Source organism: Sebastes fasciatus, chromosome 19 (assembly GCF_043250625.1).
Source record: "Sebastes fasciatus isolate fSebFas1 chromosome 19, fSebFas1.pri, whole genome shotgun sequence".
NCBI classification, from domain to species: Eukaryota; Metazoa; Chordata; class Actinopteri; order Perciformes; family Sebastidae; genus Sebastes; species Sebastes fasciatus.
Genome location: NC_133813.1, coordinates 17,625,220 through 17,646,345, shown reverse-complemented (window position 1 = coordinate 17,646,345; position 21,126 = coordinate 17,625,220). Strand labels below are relative to the sequence as shown.

The 21,126-nt window shown below is 41.3% G+C and overlaps 1 protein-coding gene across 1 annotated transcript in view; it reads right to left on the bottom strand.

Annotated features, from left to right (window-relative positions):
• The window catches only part of mmp17a (matrix metallopeptidase 17a), a 98,542-nt gene extending 80,528 nt beyond the window's left edge, over window positions 1-18,014 (bottom strand). The window contains exons 1-2 of the mRNA XM_074617922.1: window positions 17,723-18,014; window positions 17,363-17,629 (exon numbers count right to left, since the gene is read on the bottom strand). Coding sequence (XP_074474023.1) covers window positions 17,363-17,497 — 135 coding nt within the window. The 5' untranslated portion in view covers window positions 17,498-17,629; window positions 17,723-18,014. The remainder of the gene's footprint in view (window positions 1-17,362; window positions 17,630-17,722) is intronic.
• Window positions 18,015-21,126: the final 3,112 nt, after the last annotated feature.

The following is a 21,126-nucleotide window of genomic DNA, read 5'->3' as shown; positions in this document are numbered from 1 at the left end:
AATGATTAACCTCATTAATTGAATTTCAAAATCTCGTTCTGCATTAACACATCCCCGTTATTTCACAAGTTTGAGTTATCTGCTTAATTTCCACAGATGCACCTTTTTGTTTATCATGTGGACTGTAAAATGATTCACAAGATGTTGACCAAGTAAATATTTAACATGACAGATGGTGTTAGAAATGTTACAGTAAAAGTTGATGCTACACGGTCTACTACAGCCTGCAGACTGCTCACATTTTGGCAGGCAGCAGCAGACTTGCATTTGTGCTTCCGTTATTGATTTTGTAAACTGCCTATTGCTTCAGTTATTTATTGAAATTATGTCACGGAAAAGGATGACTTCATTCTGCTCTTTCTGCTATGTTAAAAATCAAAAGGATCTATCAATTTGACTGATATGGAAAGGAAGTTTGTATGATGGTTGAAGAGTTGATTAATGACTTTTGTGTTATAAATAGTAAACTAGCAATTGGACACAACTGTATTTTATTCTATTTTACTTTATTTGTATAGTTTTCTCCACGGTTTTCGCTTCACTTTTTATAACTGGAAGCATATTTTGAGCTGTCCTTTTCGCAAGCAGACTTCTTTAACTGTAACAAGCAGTGAAAGCTGATCATCAGTGATACATTTTGTGTTGGAGCAGGAAAGAACTTTTGGATGCGTGGGAGTATAAAAAATCTGTCTGAATCCGGCTTAAACCACTCACTTCATTTACAAATCTGGGTATTATTCAGTGAAAATTTAAAAAAAAAACGAAACAATGAGCCTTATGTTCCTGAATGGATCTACAGTACATCCGCACCATCCCTTTCTTTTTATACCTCAAATTATCCGGCCCAGTTGATATATTTTTAGCTCTATTTGTGCATATATTATATAATATTTCCTGTGGATCCACAATGGACTTGGCACATGGCGTTGCCTCCGCTTAACAGACATGTGGCAAAGCCTCCGTAACAAGTGGGCGTCAGAAAGACTACAGTAAGCCCTTATATCCCTTTACGAGTGGTCACCAAAGAACAAGTAATCAGCAACACTGTCAGTGGAACTCATTTTTTGGCTTTAAGTGGCCAGTTGGTTTCCGTGAGGTTAAAGGGATAAAGGAGAGTACTGATCAGTCAGAGTTACAGCCTTGTTGTTAACGAGGGCTCTTCTGCAAAATATCTCAACATAAATAGGGGTTTTTCCTTGGCACTTTTGGCCACAGCGAGTCAAACCATGCCGTGCTAATTTGCTTTTCCATTACCAGTTTTAGAGCGCCAAGCCGCACCGCGCCTGAGATGGACCATCTCTGGAGTCGGGCCAAAGTGCGCCCGACCCGCCACCAAGTGGGTTGCTAACTCATGTCTGTGCAGGAGACTAGTGAGAAAGAAGGGATGTGTTCAGCTCTCAGTAGCTCTCAAGTCTTCTTGTAGCTTCCAAAATGAATCTCTCTGTGGTTTGTAGTTTAGTTTCTCTCCTGATTCCCTTTTCAACGTATTCTCATACAACGGTGGTATCTTACGAAAAAGTTATTCCTCCTTTTTCCTTTTGTTTTCCTACGAATGTCCAGCAACATGTGTGAATTTCCGCTCGTTACATGCATACAGTCTTTTCAAAAATAAACTTCAGTCTTCACAGGAAACAGCTTCCTTAGGTTCAGGCAACATAACTACTTAGTTAGGCTTAGGAAAACATTGTGGTTTGGCTTGAAATAAACCCATAAGTGGTGTTAATTGCGTGACAAATATATCAACGCTGAATTCTGAAACAAATGCTGGTCTCCAGGGCAAAAGTCTGGTATTTTTTGACCCACCCATCTACCCCGACCTCCTCCCTACGCGGGGTTCACTGCTATCTATATTTCCTGGTTCACAATTATGTGAATTACACACAGATTGATTTTGTGGGATATACATGAATTACAGTGCAGTTGTAGGTATAGCTATGAACTTTGTATGAGACCAGTCTGCCCTGTTTGTACCGCTTTATTTTACAGAGTTGTGTTAAGTTGCTGCTGATGAAAACCCAACATTTCCTGATTTCGTTGCTTTACAATAAAAACTTTTAAATAACAAAATAATGGAGGGCTTTTAATGTGAATAATTTATAGGAAATTAAATGTTTGTCTCTGAATTAGCGGAGGTTTGTTAGTGGCTAAACAAGTCTACTATTACTGCAGAGAGGAAGAGTACAAGCAGCGAAAATAACGGGGGGGAAATATAGGATATAAAATGTGTTTATGCACCGTTTTACAGCCGCTCCTTTGACCACTACACACACACCTTCAAGCAGGCAGCCCGGTTGTAATGGAGATGCAAACCAGAGTTTCGTCTTTTTTTGCTTCTATACTCTTTGGCCGAGTCAAACCGAGTTCAGCCAAGCCAGCATATGTGTATGGAAAAACCCTAAAAATCTCAACTGTATGCCCATACATCCTTAACTCCTCACATAATAAAAGAGATTTTGTCATCTTCAAAATCTGTTTTACGGTCCAATCCAAACAGAAAATGATCTGCTGGTCAAGAAGACGTGGAAATTTGTACATTTTGGTTTCGTTCCACTGATGTATTTCACACGCAGACTTTATTTTCAATTAGACGAGTTACAATTCAGATGTATTCTTCAGATTGCGTGCAGTGAACGAGGAAGACAGACAGCAGAGAAAAATGATGCCATGCAACAAAAATGATCATCAGTTAGAAAAAAAGCAGATGGCACACGCGCCACCCCGCTGAAACACTCAATCACTTCAGGAACTATTTTTCCTCCCTTGCAGATACAATGAGCGTGTAATGGGACACAAATCTGACTTGTTGAAAGGATACAGAACAGTCTGATGGACGTGCTTATTCTGACACCCAGTTTCCGTTCGGTTAGAGGTGTGAATGTCATTTCCTCGACACAATGGGAGGAAAATCTGTCCTAATTTGCATGTTTGTGTGTGTGAGCGCGTGACAACGGGGATTACGATGCGACTGTAAGTGAATCATCTAATCCCTGGTTTAGGAACAGCTGGTTGTACAGAGAGCCGAGACTCAACTACTGTCTGTTCCTGGAGGCGGCGAGGAGGGAAGGTGGAGGGACAGAAAAGTGACAAGAATACGAAGGCAAAATGACACGGAGAGAGAAAGAACCAGAGTGGGAAACAAAAGAAGAGAGGGAGTGCGAAAAGAGTTAATGCTCAGAGGGAAAAAACGGACAGAATGGAGATAGAGGGAGAAAGAATAGAAGACTGAAGGGGAATGAACAACAGAAGTTTGGAGAAAAGAAACCAGGTTGATGTGAGAAATCAGGTTGAAGCATTGCAGAATATTTACATGCACTGCAACAAGCCATGGCATTGTTAATCAAGCATTTGTAAGCAGTTTTATAAGTAAACCGTGCATGCTCACATCGCCACACCAAACCTCATTCATCAGTGTCTTCTTGTGTTTCACAGTGTGTGTGTGTGTGTGTTTAGAAGCACTCCTGACACCAGAACACAACAGCAACCGCAAGATCCTCAGAATAACGAGCACAAAACACACATTAATCTCAAACTGAATCAGCATACTTGTTAGATTGATTGTCAAATCATAAAAAAAAAGGCACACCTGCATATTGTTTGCGATGATGCAGACAATGACTGGTCCTTCTGTTTCTGACTGTGTGACAGAAGGTTTTTTAGGGGCCGTCAACGGAGGAACCTCTGCTGAGACTGTTAATCACGGCCTCGTTTGCCACGGGCAACAAATTTGCTTCATCTGTGCCAGCGGCAGCTCACCTCCATTTTTGAGAAGCCAGCCAGATGCACCAGTGGCATCTCTGCATGTGCACATTCAAGTCTTATTACAGTTGCTCTGCATTTTTTCACTCCTGTGACAGATCCAGTGGGCAACCTCCGGGTCTGAAAAGTGAAACAAATGCGGAAGTGCCTTAACCTTGCATTCTTTCTAATAGCCAGCAGGGGGCGACTCCTCTGGTTGCAAAAAGAAGTCTGATTGTATAGAAGTCTATGAGAAAATGACCCCACATTTATTACCTAAACTTTACAAAACATGAGTTTATGGTCTCAATCGCTATATTTCCAAGTCTTCTTCAACACAGCGTGATGTTCATTTAGTAAATTATGGTCCCATTTAGAGTCAAATAGACCATAAAGCAGGGGATGCTTTAGGGCGTGGCTACCTTGTGATTGACAGTTCGCTACCACAACGTTGTTGAAGATGTCCGTGTGTCTTAGGACTTTAACCCTTTAACATTTTGTTTTCAAATCATGAAAGTCACATTTCGGTCATCTAAAAATGTCTTATTCAGCATTCGGTTGTACTTCGCTCCACTCTCTTGTGTCACTTCTGGTTGCAAAAAAAACAAGATTGCGATGGCCAAATACCAAGATGGCGTTGACCAAATTGCCGTGGCTTCAAAACAGCAGCCTACCAACCAATAGATGGCGTAACGGTGACTACGTCCACTTCTTATATACAGTCTATGGTCAAATCCAGCCTTGCCTTGAGAGTGTTAGACCTAAAAGGCAGACACTGTGAATACAGTATGTACATTCATCAAAGATAATACTAAATCTTGTATCAATTATCCAACCTTTTTATATGTCATGTCATAAATCATCTCAAAATAGAAGAACGGAGGGATGGGTTTGAAGTTCTGGGACTGTATGAAGGAGTGAGGGATGATATAAAGGAAAGAAAAGGATGCAAAAGAGAAAAGGGACTTTAAAAAATGTCAGCCAGAGATTAAAGATAAACAAACTGATGGAGCCAATTAGGACATCCCCCTGTAACTGGAGCTCAATTTAACAGACATAAGTTTCAGTGTCTCCAGTGAAGGGGAAAAAAAGCCCCAAAACCTTCTTTGATGTTCTTGTCTCCGGCGGCGGTCATGTGGCATGGCACCCACCCAAAGACCACAGACACAAGGATTGAATAAAACTCGCCCAGTGTCCCCCGATAGGGAGGATAAGGGACTGTAAAGCAAATACGTACACAAACCTACTGACACCTGACAGACTTTGACTATCCCAGGGTCAATTTTCAATTTGTTCCTCTACCGTCTCTGTGTATGTCAAAGCTAGAGTGAATATAACTAGAAAAACCTAAAGGAATCCATCGGTACCAGCCATGTCATACTAGCTTGTCGAGAAGGAGGCTAAATGACGCTCCAAACTTGCGCTAAATTTTGGCGAGAAAAAACTGTCATGGCTTTTTTCAATGGGGTTCCTTGACCTCTGACCTCAAGATATGTGAATGAAAATGAGTTCTACGGGTACCCGCAAGTCTCCACTTCACAGATATGTATGATTTATATGTATATTACTTTTTGATAATATGTCAGCACACTGACAGACAATATTTGTCATGGTTTTGTGTTGTTCATTGATTTCCAGTATACATTTGCATAAAGCAAGCATATTTGCCCTCTTCCATGTTGATAAGAGGACTTAATACTTCCCTTTAAGGTACATTTTGAAATGAAATAAATAATATGCGATTAATCAAGATAAGATATTTTAATCGATTGACAGCCCTAGGAAAAAACATGTCCATCATAATTGGCTTACTCAGTCACAGTTACAGCAGTTTCTTTTTAGGAGTATACAAGGTGAGATGTGCAGGTATAAAACTCTGAATGCAACTTGCTCTTTTTCATTGCATGATCTTTGACAAAATCTCAAACTACATCACAACGAAAAGGTCATCTGCCATTGCGTAATTCTTTTTCTGTCAAAAACTCATCTAATCAATATCACATGTAGATGTTTTTAATCTCTGTGGCCTTTTACGGATATGGAAAAACATCAATCAAATCCACTTTACGGAAACCAGGGACACTATACAGTACATCATTAAGTGGTATTAATGTGTATATTGACTCGTTTCACGGTCGTGTGAAGGTATGGTATCCATCTGCTTTAAAAGTTCAAAGCTGTGGCAGGGAATACACGCTCACAACTTTATGGATTGTCCTTGTATGCTGTTCATAAAGCCCAGACGAAAGCCATGAAATAGCTGCGCCATGTGTTACTATAGCGATACTTAACAAAGAAGTCTCTCTGGAGTGAGCTGAGGAATGCCGGCAACTGGCATGTCTGTATGCACATGCAAAAATACACACACATAAATACACGTGTGTGTCTCTACATGCGTTTGACTCTATTTTTAAACTATAACCCAAAAGAGCATGGCCCTATCCGGCAAGATTAACCCTATGGACCTTACGCACTGCAATTCGCACACTCATGAGTAGCACTTGAAATTCAGCAGACTGTTAGTGGCTCGTTATATTCACTTGATGGGAAGTTGAGTATCAACACTGGACTAAAAGAAAGTGGGCTTAATTGCCAGTGATAGTTGGATGGAGACATATCTTTATCTCCGCCGCCCATGCACTCAATCCCTCTTGGTCTTCCCTCCCCCCTCCTGTCCAACTCTCTTTATTTCACTTGGACCTTCAGAGAAACGGGATCAGGTACACATAACGATCTTGAACTCGACTCCACAGATGATAAGCGATCTTCCTCATCTATTCCCCTTTCCTTTTTGTCATCATCCGCCCTGCCACGACTTGTTAAGAAATGACAAACGGGACAAACTATGAGATCATCAGTGTGGCAGTGGTATGCACACACACACTCACACATTTTATAGCAACACACAAGAAGAAAGTGACATGTGCGCACAAACACAAAACCACATTTATTATAATTCTGCCAATTTCTGCAAGCAATTTCAGAGAAGCTTTGTTGTTGCTTTTGGGTTTTCTTGATCGTACTATTAAAGCAGTCTATTGGCAGTTCAATTGGCAGGCCTATAGATTATTTTAGGCCTCAGCATACGAGCCAGCGCAACACCAGAAACCACTGTAATTACAAGATCTGGTCGGCCCTTTGAATAGCAGTGGCAACCAAAACCCTTGATCTGGTCGAAGACAAGAAGGAGAGGCGGGGCTCCTCGGGTTAAAATAGAACTGTGTCCACATGGAGTTGATTTGAGGTTTTCTATATGGGGAGCCCCGGAGTGGGTCTGCCTGAGTAATGAAGTCAGTTCAAGCCGTTGGAAAAAGACGATCGCGTGCAGCTCTGTTGCGGCATACGGCGCTCGCTTTGCCCACAATATTAAATCCATCACTTCTGTAAAATCAAAGAGAAATGGGGGTAGATCTACTGTGTCCTTGTCAACAAAATTGACATTTCAGATATCCCTTACTTTTCTTCTGAGATGAAAAGCAAATAAACTGATAATATGCAACTTAAGCGTCCTTGAGTCACAGCAGTTGCTCCAGAAATGAGTTAAATCATTGTATTATTACACAAAGTAGCACAGCAGAGAGATAGAATGAATTTGTTTCTTCACATATCACATGAAATTTCCCACAAATTTCCCCAGAGCACCAGAGGCTGGTTTCACTTAGACAGTTTCACAAAAACTTATTTTACAGGCAAACTATGCAGGGTTTTCTTAAAAAAATAATGTATAGACTCATCCAAAAGTAATCCCTCTAAATCATCAATTATCCAGAGGTGTGTAGTGGTGTCTGTGCTGTATCTGCAGAGACCCTGCCCTCTACATGTATTTTCTTATTTTTCACTGGGTACCAGGTGTGTAGTAGGGATGTGCATTTCAAGCAAAAATACTATTCAATAACCACTGGGAACTAGTATATAATTTCTCGAAAATCCCCCCCACAATTTATAATCACTATTCAAAAAAATAAAAAATCATGACCCATCCCTTGTGTTTAGCCCCCACGTAACTGCAACCACGCATCCAAGAGAAAGCTATGAAAATGGCGAAAACACAGTGCCGAAAAAACACAAAATATAGCAAGGTGAAATGCCAAGCGGACAAAGCTTGTTCCAAAACAAGAGTGAATCTGGGGTTGGCTTTCAGTTTCACTGCCGTATGATGCCGCAGGTTGTACATCGGGCAGTGTTCTGGCAATCGTGGTCAGGGGCCGAGCGATGCGGTTGTCGTTGAGCCGGGGGGAGGAGCGGCCAACTGCATAGTATCCCTTTAATGCAAAGACTGATTTTAAGGCTAAAAAGTTAGTCATCACATCCTCAGGTTCAGCTAAAAACTATAAGACCTATGTTTCATTTACCCAAGAAAACTATCCTGAGCCTGACTGATGAGATAGTTGAAGTACTGAGCCCTGCCACATTAAAGAGGACCTATTGTGCTTGCGGCACAGCCAGTTTGAAAAAAGTAAAGCGTTTTTTAAGAAGCTTCAGCATATTTTGTATTGTTAAACTGAGTTTTCCCAGTATAATGTCCTTGTAACGGTTGAATTCTTCTATAACAGTAACAGAAAAGGATTTACCAGAAACCCATGCAGTGTTAATAAACCTATGACCTGCTACTTATAAAATGTAACCAGCAGGGTTTCCTGTCTATATTATCAACATTAAGTCATGAATTCACCCAAATGTATCTGGTGTTGTCATTGACTAAAAGTGTCAAGCAGAAGTGTTGCAGCTGCCACACATCAGTCCGACACCATCACGCTGCAGTGGCAGCCAATAAAGTGTCTGAAGATCTCTGCTGAAACGGCCTCTAAGGATATTATGAACTCTGACAATCTCCTCAGAAACTTGCAACTCCCTGGAGAACTGTTACACTTAGCTAAGCTGCGATGACAGATTGGATAGGAGCGGATTGGTTGGTTTCCACAGTATCTCCCCTCTTCCTGAGAAGCTGCGAATGCGCCACACTTGCTGAACTGTCTCCTGTGCTCTCTATCAATCATAACACAATGATGCGTTCTATACTACTGTGCAGTCATCTCCCGCTTGACGTCTAACAAAAAAAAAAGGTGTTCTTGCCCTGGATGTAAGCCCCATGACACAGTGCTACAGACAGAAAGGTCACACAGCTTGATGGCAGTGGGGCAGCGGAGCTAAAAGGATCCTAATGATGCGACATGACACTGCGAGGAAGAGAAATACAAGTTAACTAGCATTTTTGGTACTCTTCTACTTATCTGCAGCTTCCACTGTTGACGACAATACTTAGAAATATCTTGCCATATTACATGCAAAAGTGAACCACAGTGAACAGCTATTCTCAATCACTGGGCCGGGGCCTCTGTGGGGCCTTTGTGTCAAATTATTGATTTCTTAAGTAAGTAGCAGTGTAATAAGCGGTATATATAAAGCTAGCGGGTCATCGTTGTGAAAGAAACCCCTTCAGGGCGATGAGAGACCCCTCCACTCCGCATCAGGGTGCCGCATCGCCCTGTCGGGGTTTCTTACACAACAATGACCGGCTCGCTGTACATTATCCCTTACTTATCATGTCATATTTTTGGGGTACAACACATGTGCAGTAAAATCTGGTCTAGATTGAGAGCAAAGCACGACCACAGCTCCAGTTATACTGCTCAAGTGTCCTACCCCATAGCTCAAAACTGTGTCCCAGCCTCTTTCAATAAGCCTTGGCTAACATTCCTTCGGATGCAGTGACGGATTGGTTTTTGAAACAAAAAAATGGTGATGGGAGACAGCCCTGCACCAGTAAAAGCTCCAAACCATGTGGTGAGCAAATATAAGATAACATACTTTTAATGTCCATGTAGGGAAAATTGTTCTAGACCCTGAATACATAAAATTTGGATTTATAATGGCAGCCAGTGATGGTGAGGGTAAGCAGAATATTTATTTTGGTCATTACAGCTGACAGAGGTATAACACATAGGCCTATTTATTGCCCAGTTTATTTTTTCTCCTTTTTTTCTCATTTATTAGGGAAAGTGGTCCTCATATATCTTTTAACAATCAGTAGTGGGCCTTAAAGCTGCAGTAGCTAGAAATGGAGCAAATATGATTTAAAAAAAGTTATTCTTTTATAAATCTGCATGAGACAGGTAATCTGAAAAAAAATCATGTGCCCCCGGTGTACTACGGTGCTCCTAATGGCATCTGCAAGATTTCACAGACTGGAGGAAAACAACCAATCAGAGCTGATCTGGAGTCTGCCGTCCAGCTGCCGTCTATGAGCCGGCTGTCAATCACTCGCAAACTCTGATCAAACTAGGCAGCGCTGATCAAATATGAATCGATATTCTGTTACTATAATGCCTATTTCTCACCTCAAATGTTTTCAGAAACATCTTGTAGTGTACTGTTTAGCTGTAAAATGAGAAAGTTTGTGACCTGGTAGCCATGTTGAGATCATTTGAGAAAATGCCAGGCACCGCCCACCAGCTGGAGCACAGCCAATAGGAACGCTCTCTCTCTGAAATGACTTGTGATTGGTCAAAGTCTCCCGTCACGGGCTAGATTTTTGAAAGCCTGAAAACAGAGCCATGAGGAGGTGCAGAAGTCTAGTTTGCTCTAAGAACACTTGAATAAATTGCTAAAAGGTAATTATGGAATTTTTGCCAAAAACATTCTGCCTACCCCCACTGTAAAGGGACTGTTTGTAAAAAACAGAAATTGGTTGTAACAGCGACACCTGTGGCCGTTAAGTCAACAAAAGTCAGTGTCCTGTTGCTCGCGCTCGCCCGTGTGCACGCGCTACTTGAATGTGAGCGAGCATCCGTCAAAACAGTGAGGCGAAACACATCAGCTAAAACCACAATATCACTCTATATTTCACCTGCTTGGCAGTAATGTTAGCTGACCAGATGTAGATCTCTCCATGAATCACTGCTGATCCTAGTGTTGGCTTTTCCGGCTTCAGCCTCCCGAAGGGAGACGAGACACAACGGCACCTGGTCAGAGACGATAACGTCTCTCGCTGTGGAGCCCCGTCACTTCACAAGACACTGGAAACCTCTGTTGGTCGGGAGGAGCTGCAGCATTTATTTCTGCACAAACGTCCACTGTACATTTACTACATATTCTCAGAGCTAAACTAACTCTTCTGCAGTGTATTGTGTGTGCGCATGCACGTGAGGTGGAGCGAGCTATGAGTGAAGGCAGGCAGGCAGGCAGAGGAGCAGAGTACAGCAGAGACTCCGGCCCTGGAGACCAAAGCTACGGTCTCCCCCGCGTCCTCCGACCGCGGCCAACACTGTTTTGCAAGACGGGCTTCACTAGATATAACTTTGCGGTTTTGGTGCTTCCGTGTAGTTTGTGTTGGAGTCTGATTCTGAACAGCGTAGCCACAAGCGAGCGCACACGGGACACCGACCCAGATTGATTTATACGTGTAAAAAGTAACAAACAGTCCCTTTAACTTATAAAACTTTGAAAAGTCCTGCCTTTTTCTTTTCATTTCAAACGTATCCTTTCTTGACCCTGTCTGGTTGATTCCAGCACAGCAATCCCTCCATCATACTCTCCCTCAACTGTCACTGCATTCACTTTTCTCTTTGAGCCCCACTCACCCTTGGCTCCTCTGGGTGCAATCAGAAGAACCCATGATGTGCTGGAAGAAGAAAGCCTCCAATCTCTGGATTGGAAGAAGAAAATTGAAGGAAGGAGACTGAAAGACTGAGGGGACAAACATGATACTGGGGAAATGCGCACTCATGAGAGGCAAAGAAAGAGCTAATGAGGGGTGGTGGTGGTAGTGGTGCCGGGCAGGCTGCATGTAGTTGCATGAGAACTCAGTATTATGAGGAAGGGAGAGTGAGTGGGACTGGTGGTGGAAGTAGGCGGAGGAGGGTGGCGTCTAACAGGCTCCCCCCCCCCCCTTTTCTATTCAGTGGACAGAAGACCAGATGGTATTCTCATTGCAGAGATTATAAAGCAAAATGTGAATTAGAAGCAGACTGGCAGGGTGTGGTTATTCCATCGGGCATACGCCGTACACTCGTTTGGTTTTATTTCTTACAACACATAAAAAAAATGACAAAAATAAATTGTTCCTCACTGAAAGAGATTAAATGCTACACAGGCATTCTTCAAGGTCAGTTTTCTACAGGATTAAAATAGTGTTTAAGGTGCTTTTATCAGCAGCTGATCTGGTCACCTCACTCTCTTATGACAGCTGCTAAAGCGAGCACGGCACTGCTTCCAAATAGTCCTTCCCTCAGGAGCTCAGTCGTTCTGTACCAGCGCGGGAAACAGCCATCAGGAGTAAAATGATATGATGAGCGGAAAACATAATGCAGATTACATTATAGCTGTTGTGTAGCAGTTCCCTAAAATGCTGAAATTGCAAATTGGTGCTCTGCAGTAATATTTTTGGGCTAGATAACAGCAAAAACTAGACGCTGGATGCCTCAGAGCTGTGCTAAAGTTTGTGGCTCAGCTAATTACGGTGGCAGTAGTTACAAGGAGAGACGGACACATTCAGCATTCGAGCTCACTGAAAGCCAAGTGATGCAGCATGGTGAAGTGAAATTGGGCTGGGGAGCAGCAGAGCTGGAGATCAGTGCACGGTTCTGTGGGTAGACGCTTGTTTTTATGTGGTCCGAGGTCCCAAATGTGTAGCACTTATGAACACAACTGGGCTGATGTGGCAGAACCCACTCAAAACCCTCAACAACCAATTATCCTCCTGCTCTCAACAGCTGAGAGCAAATCGCATCAATGCAGGAGAAGACTTATTTAAAAGTCAATCAGGCAGTCGCAGGGGAGGTGTGCGTCTGCGGTCGGTTGCTCATCTGTCCATCTGTCCGTCCTACTCCCTTGGCCATCCTAAACCCTGTTTCACACCAAACCAACAACCTGAGCTCCAATTCTGTGTCTGCCTTTGTTAACAAGACCAGTTATCACAGTCAGGTGTGCTATTCCCTTTTCGCTCCGAGGATGAAAACGAGTCATTGTACAGAGCTTTTGATCAAAACACACTCACACAACACTATATACTACGACCACAGGCTGAGAGCTAGTAACATCTAGCTAGAGCTGAATCCCTTAGTCCATTAACCCCTTACCATTCTGCCATCTTTTTTTGAGGGATGGGGGGGATAGATAAATATTCAACAGTAAATGTCACATAGAAGTGTGTAAATCATCTGAAAGCTGGGAACCTGAAGATTAATTTGAGATGCAGCTCAGCACTGTGTGTCAAGTTGTTCCAGTCATTAATAAGAAATAACAAATAATCCCTCCAAAATGCCACATTAAGTCACCAAGACCTTGAAGAACACCATAGAAAAGGCCATGCTGTGATTTGGTATCAAAAACTGCAAGAATTTCTGCAAGAATTGCATTTTTCGGTGATTGGATGGCGAGCGTTTCTGTTTTGGAAACTGCTCAGAAACCCCCTTATTGTCAATCTACCTAGTAAAGCCATACATCGGCTGAATGCCCTAGGTCTGTAGTTTGTGGTTGTAAAGTTACATGTGGCTGTGATTAAACTAGAGGTCATCACAGGTCATTTTATACAATGAGGTCAAAATTAATAAAATGCTCTCACTACAATAAAATGGCTACTATGGGGACCAACATCATCACACATGAATACAATTGAGTCTCAGCTTTACACTGACTTGTTAAGTCAATGAAAGCATTTGGCTTCTTATTAATCGGCTATAATTTCATCATCAGAAAAATACATCATTAATAATATAAATTTCCCATTATCGGCGGATCATTTATCGGGCCCGGTATATATCGTGCATCAATCAATCATATCGATCAAGAAAATAATCGGCTGATTAATCATAATTATTAGTCGCCACCATACTTCTAACCATTGAAGTCCACTCTTCTGGACTGTAAAGATGCTTAGAAATGGCAAGTATGTTTTTGCTTGAACGTTACAGTACATGAGGTGACCAAAAACCAGATCAAAAGATCAGTCACACATCCAGGTAAAGACCGGGCTAGTGTGGCTCACCAGATGTAGACTGTGGGTATACAGGGTAGCCTGCCATTGGCCGCCTACTTCAGCAGACATTCTCCTCCCCTTTCACTCTATTTAGCAAGGGTACCGTCGCTGCATACAGCGCCACCCAAGACGATTGTGATTGGTTTAAAGAAATACAAACAAGCCAGAGCGTTCTTTTCACCTATAGCAGAATGATAATGAGTGAAGCTAGACCTTTCTTTGGCGCTGTGGACTAAATATGGTTGAAAAGTGAAAGCTATTTAGACTAAACTTAGATAGCCTTTTCATTTTTCAATTTTTCAATCTAGAAAAGAAATCCCCCAAATGTAAACCTGCAGTAAGCAATATTTGGCATGTCAACACCAAATCGACTGTTTTCCAATAATATGTGAAAGGTTTGTGCTGCCTATCACTATAGAGACTAAGGATTCAGCACTCTGAAGCTTTTTCTTGTTTTGGTTTGCAGATTCATAAAAAAAGAAACTGTGAGCCGCTGCTCACAGCACAAGTTATACATCACGACGTGATGAAGGCCAGAAGTAAACACATTGCTGATAAGCAGAGTTGAATACCTCGAGGCCAATCAGCACAGGTTGTTTTCTCAATAGTTGGAGAACCAAACCAGGAACAAAACAGCAGTGGATTTTCTACTTGCATTGGATGTGTGGTGAGGAAAAATAGCTCCAGCGATGCCCCACATTGCTCTGTTTCTGCCGGATGGGTAGGAAGCCAAGTGTTTGCTCTGCTCACACACTCAAACATAGCTTGATAAGGGATAATGTAGTATGAAGGCAGCTTTAAGGATCGCCTGACCAAACACCATTCCCATCCAACCACCTAACATGTTGAATCTCCGGTGGAAAAAACAAGATTAAAGCGACTACTTTTAACAAGTAAAATGAAACAATATTAAGCAGTGATTATGTTCATCTAGATCTGTATCCTGACTGCACCGTGGCAACCTTGTATTTAACCAATAATACAATAATCCTTGCAAGACAAGTAATACGCTGCACATCCCCATCTGCGCACCTTGTTATATCCTCTACACCTGTATGTCCTATAACCATTACCTGATGGAATATGTAGATGACTCAGAGCTCCTCTCTGTGTGCTCAAGTCCTACACAACACCATGTGACTGCCCACAACAAAGCTGAGGAGCTGAGGGGCGATTCATATCTGCAGCTAAGAGTATCTAAGACCAAGGAAATGAATGGCTGTCTCCTGGCAGCACGCATACACGGGGAGTCAGTGGAGGTGGTCCAGCAATAGCAATACCTCAGCAATATCTTTAATAATAGGGTTCATCTTCAAGCTTCTGCACCCAAAATAAAGAGATACAATGCAGCTGAAGAGAAAGAGAGAGAGAGATACAGAGGTTGGATGAGCAGCAGTATAACATGAATCCATCCATGCAAATGAGAAATGCATGTTGATATTCGAGCCATTAAAAAAAAAAACAATCGATTGGGATGTTGTCTCAAGAGTTGCTAATTAGCAGATACTTGTTTTATCTGCAGGCGCTCTGCTCATTAAAGCTCCAAATACAAAGCTGAAGTATGTTGTAGGTCTAACCTATCGATGAAAATACCATTTAATAGGGTGAATTAGCCTAATGTGGCACACTTTTTGCATTTCCGACTTCTGGAATATATTGCATGAAGCCAATACATTAAATCCCCACCCAGTACCACTCCAACATCCCCAGGATGTGTCCTAATCAAACCAAAAAAGAAAATGCAGATATCACACTCGTAGAAGAAATGGTAGACATATCAGTACTCTTAGTGCCAAGCTGTCTCGGACAAATCTTTATTTGGGACAGTCATGTCCAAGGTGGGACACTGAAAAGTCTGTTTAAAAGGCCTAAATAACCTTAATTAATGTCAGAAACGCTCAAGGCTAAATGTGCAATCCCACGTTCAGTGATTGTACCACTTACGATGTTACTGCTGTTACAAAACCAAGGCTGGTGTGAATGGTACACAGAGAATCAAACAACATCAAACAAACACAAGACTATAATAGTTTTGAAGCATTTAGGCATATTAGAATGATATTGAATAGCCTATATTATCTTATCTGTTATGCAAAGAAAGCATAATTAAATGTACAGCTAAAAAACATTTTTTTTATTATTATTTCACTATACAGGGAACAACCATAACAGCACTGAGTAAAGTGGGACAATGAAAAATGTGATTGAAATAACAAATATAGAGTATATTTACAACATATTATAATACTTTTTGATGGACAAACATATCATCGACATATCCTGATTAAAAATGAGCAGGACTGTTCTCATTTATAAGACATTTATAACCCTTGATATTAAGTTACACTATAATGTCACTGACCCGTGGTCTTCACACAAGCTGCTTCCTGTCTGAAGACTGCTCCATCCTAATCTAGGATTGGGCATTTATAAGAAGTCATGTGATTTTGAAACACATGACAGCACAGCTTGCCCAAGCTTAACCAAGAGTTTTATTGACTTGTATTTGTTTAAGGAAGACCTACACCAGCTGGAAGCTTCGGTGTCCCACATTAGGCAGTGTCCCACATTACCGCAACTCACCCTATACCTTTAATTTGCAGTTCATAAAGCATCCATTAACAAAACTAATTAGGTATTAAAAAAATAGAATTTGCTCCATATTTTCACAGTTGTCATTTACTACTATATTAAACTCACACCCTTTAAATGTGAATATATTGTCATTCAGTCCTGGATCTGCTGCTCCATCACATCACATGTTTAAACAACCCTATGTTAAAGTCACTATTTGGCATCATATTCTCCTGAGACCCAGCCCATTGACATGTGTCCTCTGTAGTGGACATTTTGTCCACATGCATATCCTCTTACTCTTTTGACTTACTCTATCAACCCCTGGTGTATTGTAAAGAGGACATCATGGGTTTTCCAGTGATATGGCATGTGTTTTTTTTTTAATCAAGTTGAATGTATTCTTGGTTTAATATCCCTCTACGGCCATAATCTGTTCATTTTCTTTTAGTCTTTTCACACTGAAATGGTCCTGTGGTCCACTACAGTGGACATGCTGTAAAATAAAAAATAAAGGTCAAAAAGCCTAAATTGTAAGATTTTCTTTTAACCCTAAATAGGAAGGAAATCACACAAAAAAAGTAATTGGAAGACTCTTTTTTTACTCAGGAGGATTTTACAGTCTTTTAGAGGCCTGGCAGAGAGGAGGAGGAAATAGCCAATGGCTTGGTTTTGGCACAGTGCTGGAAGTGAGCCCCGTTTGCCATCCATCAGTGCAGGATATAAACCATGTCAGCATGCTGTGGAGGAGGTCGATATGCCCAGCCAAGGCAAATACATTTACATTTATTTATTGCAAGCCATTAACAGGGGATCTGCTTTTATTTTCCATCACATCAAAAAACTGAAAAGTGGAGCTTGTGCATTGGACTTCTACTGTAAAGTGTTAAAATGCAGATCAAGTATATGCAGAAGACAGCCTCCCACATCCAAAAGTATAGGGTATAAACTGACCTTTCTAAGAGATGCGCGTCTGGCACAAAAAACGCACCACAACATGTCCAGTGGAAAACTTCCCACCCTGCATGTCTCAAAGTGGTAGCAAAACTTCCTGCAGAAAAAAGGTGTAAAACTTACCACCCCGGTGTCCAGCTGCTCGGTAGTCTGAGACGGAGCCGCTCCAGTCAGAGGTAAAAACCACAAGATCTGCACCAACAGCAACATCTCCGGGGAAATATTCCTCATCCACTTGTGAAGACCCAGAGAAAGCATGATGATGCCCAGCTATGACAGGCTGGTCCCGCAGCAGGGCTCAGACACCGACCCCTCAGACAGCCGCATCCACCACGGGGGTAAAAAATCACACACCGACACTCCGGTCAAAATGCGCCCGCGTCTACCTCACTGTTGAGCGCAAACACATAAAACACATTAAAAACCCGGTGTTTTTTTAGGATTTACAAGTTTGTTTTCCCCCACTTGTAACTGCCACCTTACGTGGTCATTATCGGATGAAAAACGTGTCTTCTTGTCCTTATATCAAGTCCATCAGAGGCAGATATCCCCTGCCTGCAGCGAGAAGCGGAGAGCTCCTCTCCTGCTCCTGCTCGTTCAGTCTCTCCAGCTCTGGAAAATGAAAGCAGCTGCGTGCGGTTTTTTGGTTCCCGAGCAGCAGCAGCGGCGGCGGCAGGAGAGACGGCGCGTTGACGCACACACAGTGAGAGTAAATGAGTATTTGGCCTGAAGGGGTTCATAGAAAGGAGGGAGGGAGGGTTAGAGAGGAGAGGAAGAGGAGGGGAGTTCAGCGCCTTTTTAAGCCCACTTGAACACTACGCGGATTCATGACGCGCCTCGTGCGTAATTTGAGCGTCTTGAAGATGGACCAAAAAGACATCAAACAATTTGTTGCTCTATCATCTGACAAATATGCTCAGCTCACACACTTTAATAGGCTACTCTATTTAAAAAAAAAACACACACAGCTACAAGCCAAGTATACCTTTCTGTAGGCCTATAAGGCAAGAATACTTAATTATACTTTTCTTAAGTATATCTCGATCTAAAAGCCAAGTATACTTCTCTGTATACTTGTCAGTATGAGCCAAGTGTACTTAGACTTTTCTGTATACTTGTCAGTATAAGCCAAGTATACCTTTCTGTTGGCCAATAAGGCAAGAATACTTAATTATACTTTTCTTAAGTATTATCTTGATCCGAATAATAAGTACAAGTAGGACTATAAGCCAAGTATACTTAGACTTTTCTTTATACTTGTCAGTATAAGCCAAGTGTACTTAGACTTTTCTGTATACTTGTCAGTATAAGCCAATTATACTTTGACTTCTCTGTATACTTGTCAGTGTAAGCCAAGTGTACTTAGACTTTTCTGTATACTTGTCAGTATAAGCCAAGTGTAGTTAGACTTTTCTGTATACTTGTCAGTATGAGCCAAGTGTACTTGATTTTCTGTATACTTGTCAGTGTAAGACAAGTATACTTAGACTTTTCTGTATACTTGTCAGTATGAGCCAAATATACTTATGTACACTTTTGTTAAGTATATCTCTGATAAGTACATAAAAAATAAACTGAAAGTATACTCTCTTATTTAAGTTTAAAATAAGTATACTAATAGCACACTTGAATAAACATCTTTTTGGTAAGGGCAGACTTGCCTCGGAGCGAATCCAGTTTTGAACTCTAATGAATTTCATCTTTATCTTAACAGATGTAAAAACGAATTCAGAATCTATTTCTTAAACAAGAGGAGACCTATCCTTTTTTATTTTGCTTATGCTTCAGGCTAGTTGTGTTTTTCTGTGTATATGCCTAAATCTAACCAGTCTGACCTATCTGATCATCCTCATCATATGAGTCATGGCATTGCAAGATTACAGCCTTTTGGTGCCCTGAGGCTAAAAAAAAAAGAAGTAAGATGAGTCATGCTGGCACCTACTGACATCCCCAAAAGACAAAATATGCACTATGTGAGCAAAATATAAATAATGAAGGTATTAAAGGAGACATATGATGCTCATTTTCAATTTCATACGTGTAATTTGGGGTTCTGCTAGAGCATGTTTACATGCCTTAATGTTAAATAAAAAAAAAAAAAATTCCCATACTATCTGTCTGAATATACCTGTATTCACCCTCTGTCTGAAACGCTCAGTTTTAGCGCCTGTCTCTTTAACCTCTCCAGAAAAAGCCCAGTCTGCTGTGATTGGTCAGCGTATTCCAGTCTTCCACACCTGCACTGTCGCTGTCCTCACAGTGTCACTGCAGCCGGGGACTCACTGTTTGCAAAACTAATGACATTTCCTCAGCTGTAGCCTAATTTTTGTGCCAATTAGCAAATAATAGCATGCTATCACGCTGAACTAAGAGGGTGAACATGTTAAACATCATGCCTGCTTAACATCAGCATGTTAGCACTTAGCTCTAAGCACCTATTGTACCTAAGTGATTGTCATCACAAATTTTTAATTTATCAAATTACCACAAACCATACACACACAGTAAAGTTGGGACTTTGCATCCAGAGTTGTGGAACAGTTGTCTGCTTAGACTCGTTTGGAAGATTCAATTTCACGAAAAGGTTTTTTTCGTAATCTGAATTTTGTAGGGAATTCATAACTGATACATCTGTAATATCAAAGAAACAGAGAGTTTTTGGTTGCTCTTTCACTGTCATCACTGGAGAGAAATCTCAAACTAGATCACTACAAAAGGTCATTGAATCACTTCCTGTCCAAACCTCAGTTAATCAACGTCAGATTTATAATCTTTTTCATCGTCTAAGGTCAGGTAAAGATGCCAATCCAATACATTTTCCAGAAAGCAGGAACAAATATTGCTACTACCCCCACTGCTGCTACTGACACTGTAATAATAATAACAATACAGGCTTTCAATTAAGATATGGACAGTGAGCATTCAAAGAGTTAAATTACACCCAATTAAATATACATATCAGCAGAAGCTAGGTCACCGAAGTAGAGAAACTGCATATGTTTCTGAAATGCAAAGATGTTTTATTTTGTACCCCTCATTACACTTCTATTTTCACCACATTTGAGAAAACATCAGAGGGAAGCACAAAACAATTTGCTGAGCTGCAGAGATAATTATTACATGAAGCAGCGGTATCATCCCACTGCTTTCTTCATCCGAGAAAAAGACTAATGTACTTATGTATTTCTTCTGTGTTGCATTATATTAAAATCCACCAGGTAATAAAGGAACATACTGTAATGACTAACAATCGCTAAGAGCTACATGCCCCTGTAGCATATTAACCGTATAATGGACCGACTGATGGTTGATGGCTGATTCACCATGCTTTCATTCTTGGTAAAAACAGACACACAAGCACAAATACACGTACCTCCATTTCTTATTCAGATCCATTACAGCAGTCGTTCATCATTGGTCCAGAAGAGAAATGACATGAAAAATAGGTTTTAGTTCTGCTGTCTTAGTGCTGAAAGCTTAAAACTTCTCAAGTTTACCGCCTCCAGTCCCAGTTAGACTTGTCGTATAGTCACAATATTATGATAATTGTAGCATCTGAATATTGAGTCTCACAGCATGTCTGCTGGCAAAATGGAAGCTTCAGTCATTCAGTTTTACATTAACAGAAGGTTAAAACATCAATTTACTCATCTCAGTCTGCTGTGCACGTTTTACCTGAAGTGCTTCACCATCTTCCGACTATTTCCCTGAGAACGCTAGCTCATTTTCTTTGGTCAGATCGTATAATTATAGGAAAGCCCATTGCCCAGGGTGGACGTGGACTGAATTGAGTTTGTTGGCTGCCATTATAATGTACGCATTTTAATATTTATTGCAGCATTTTGTGCCAAATTGGCCGCAGGCCTCTTGCACTGCCGAGGTTAAAA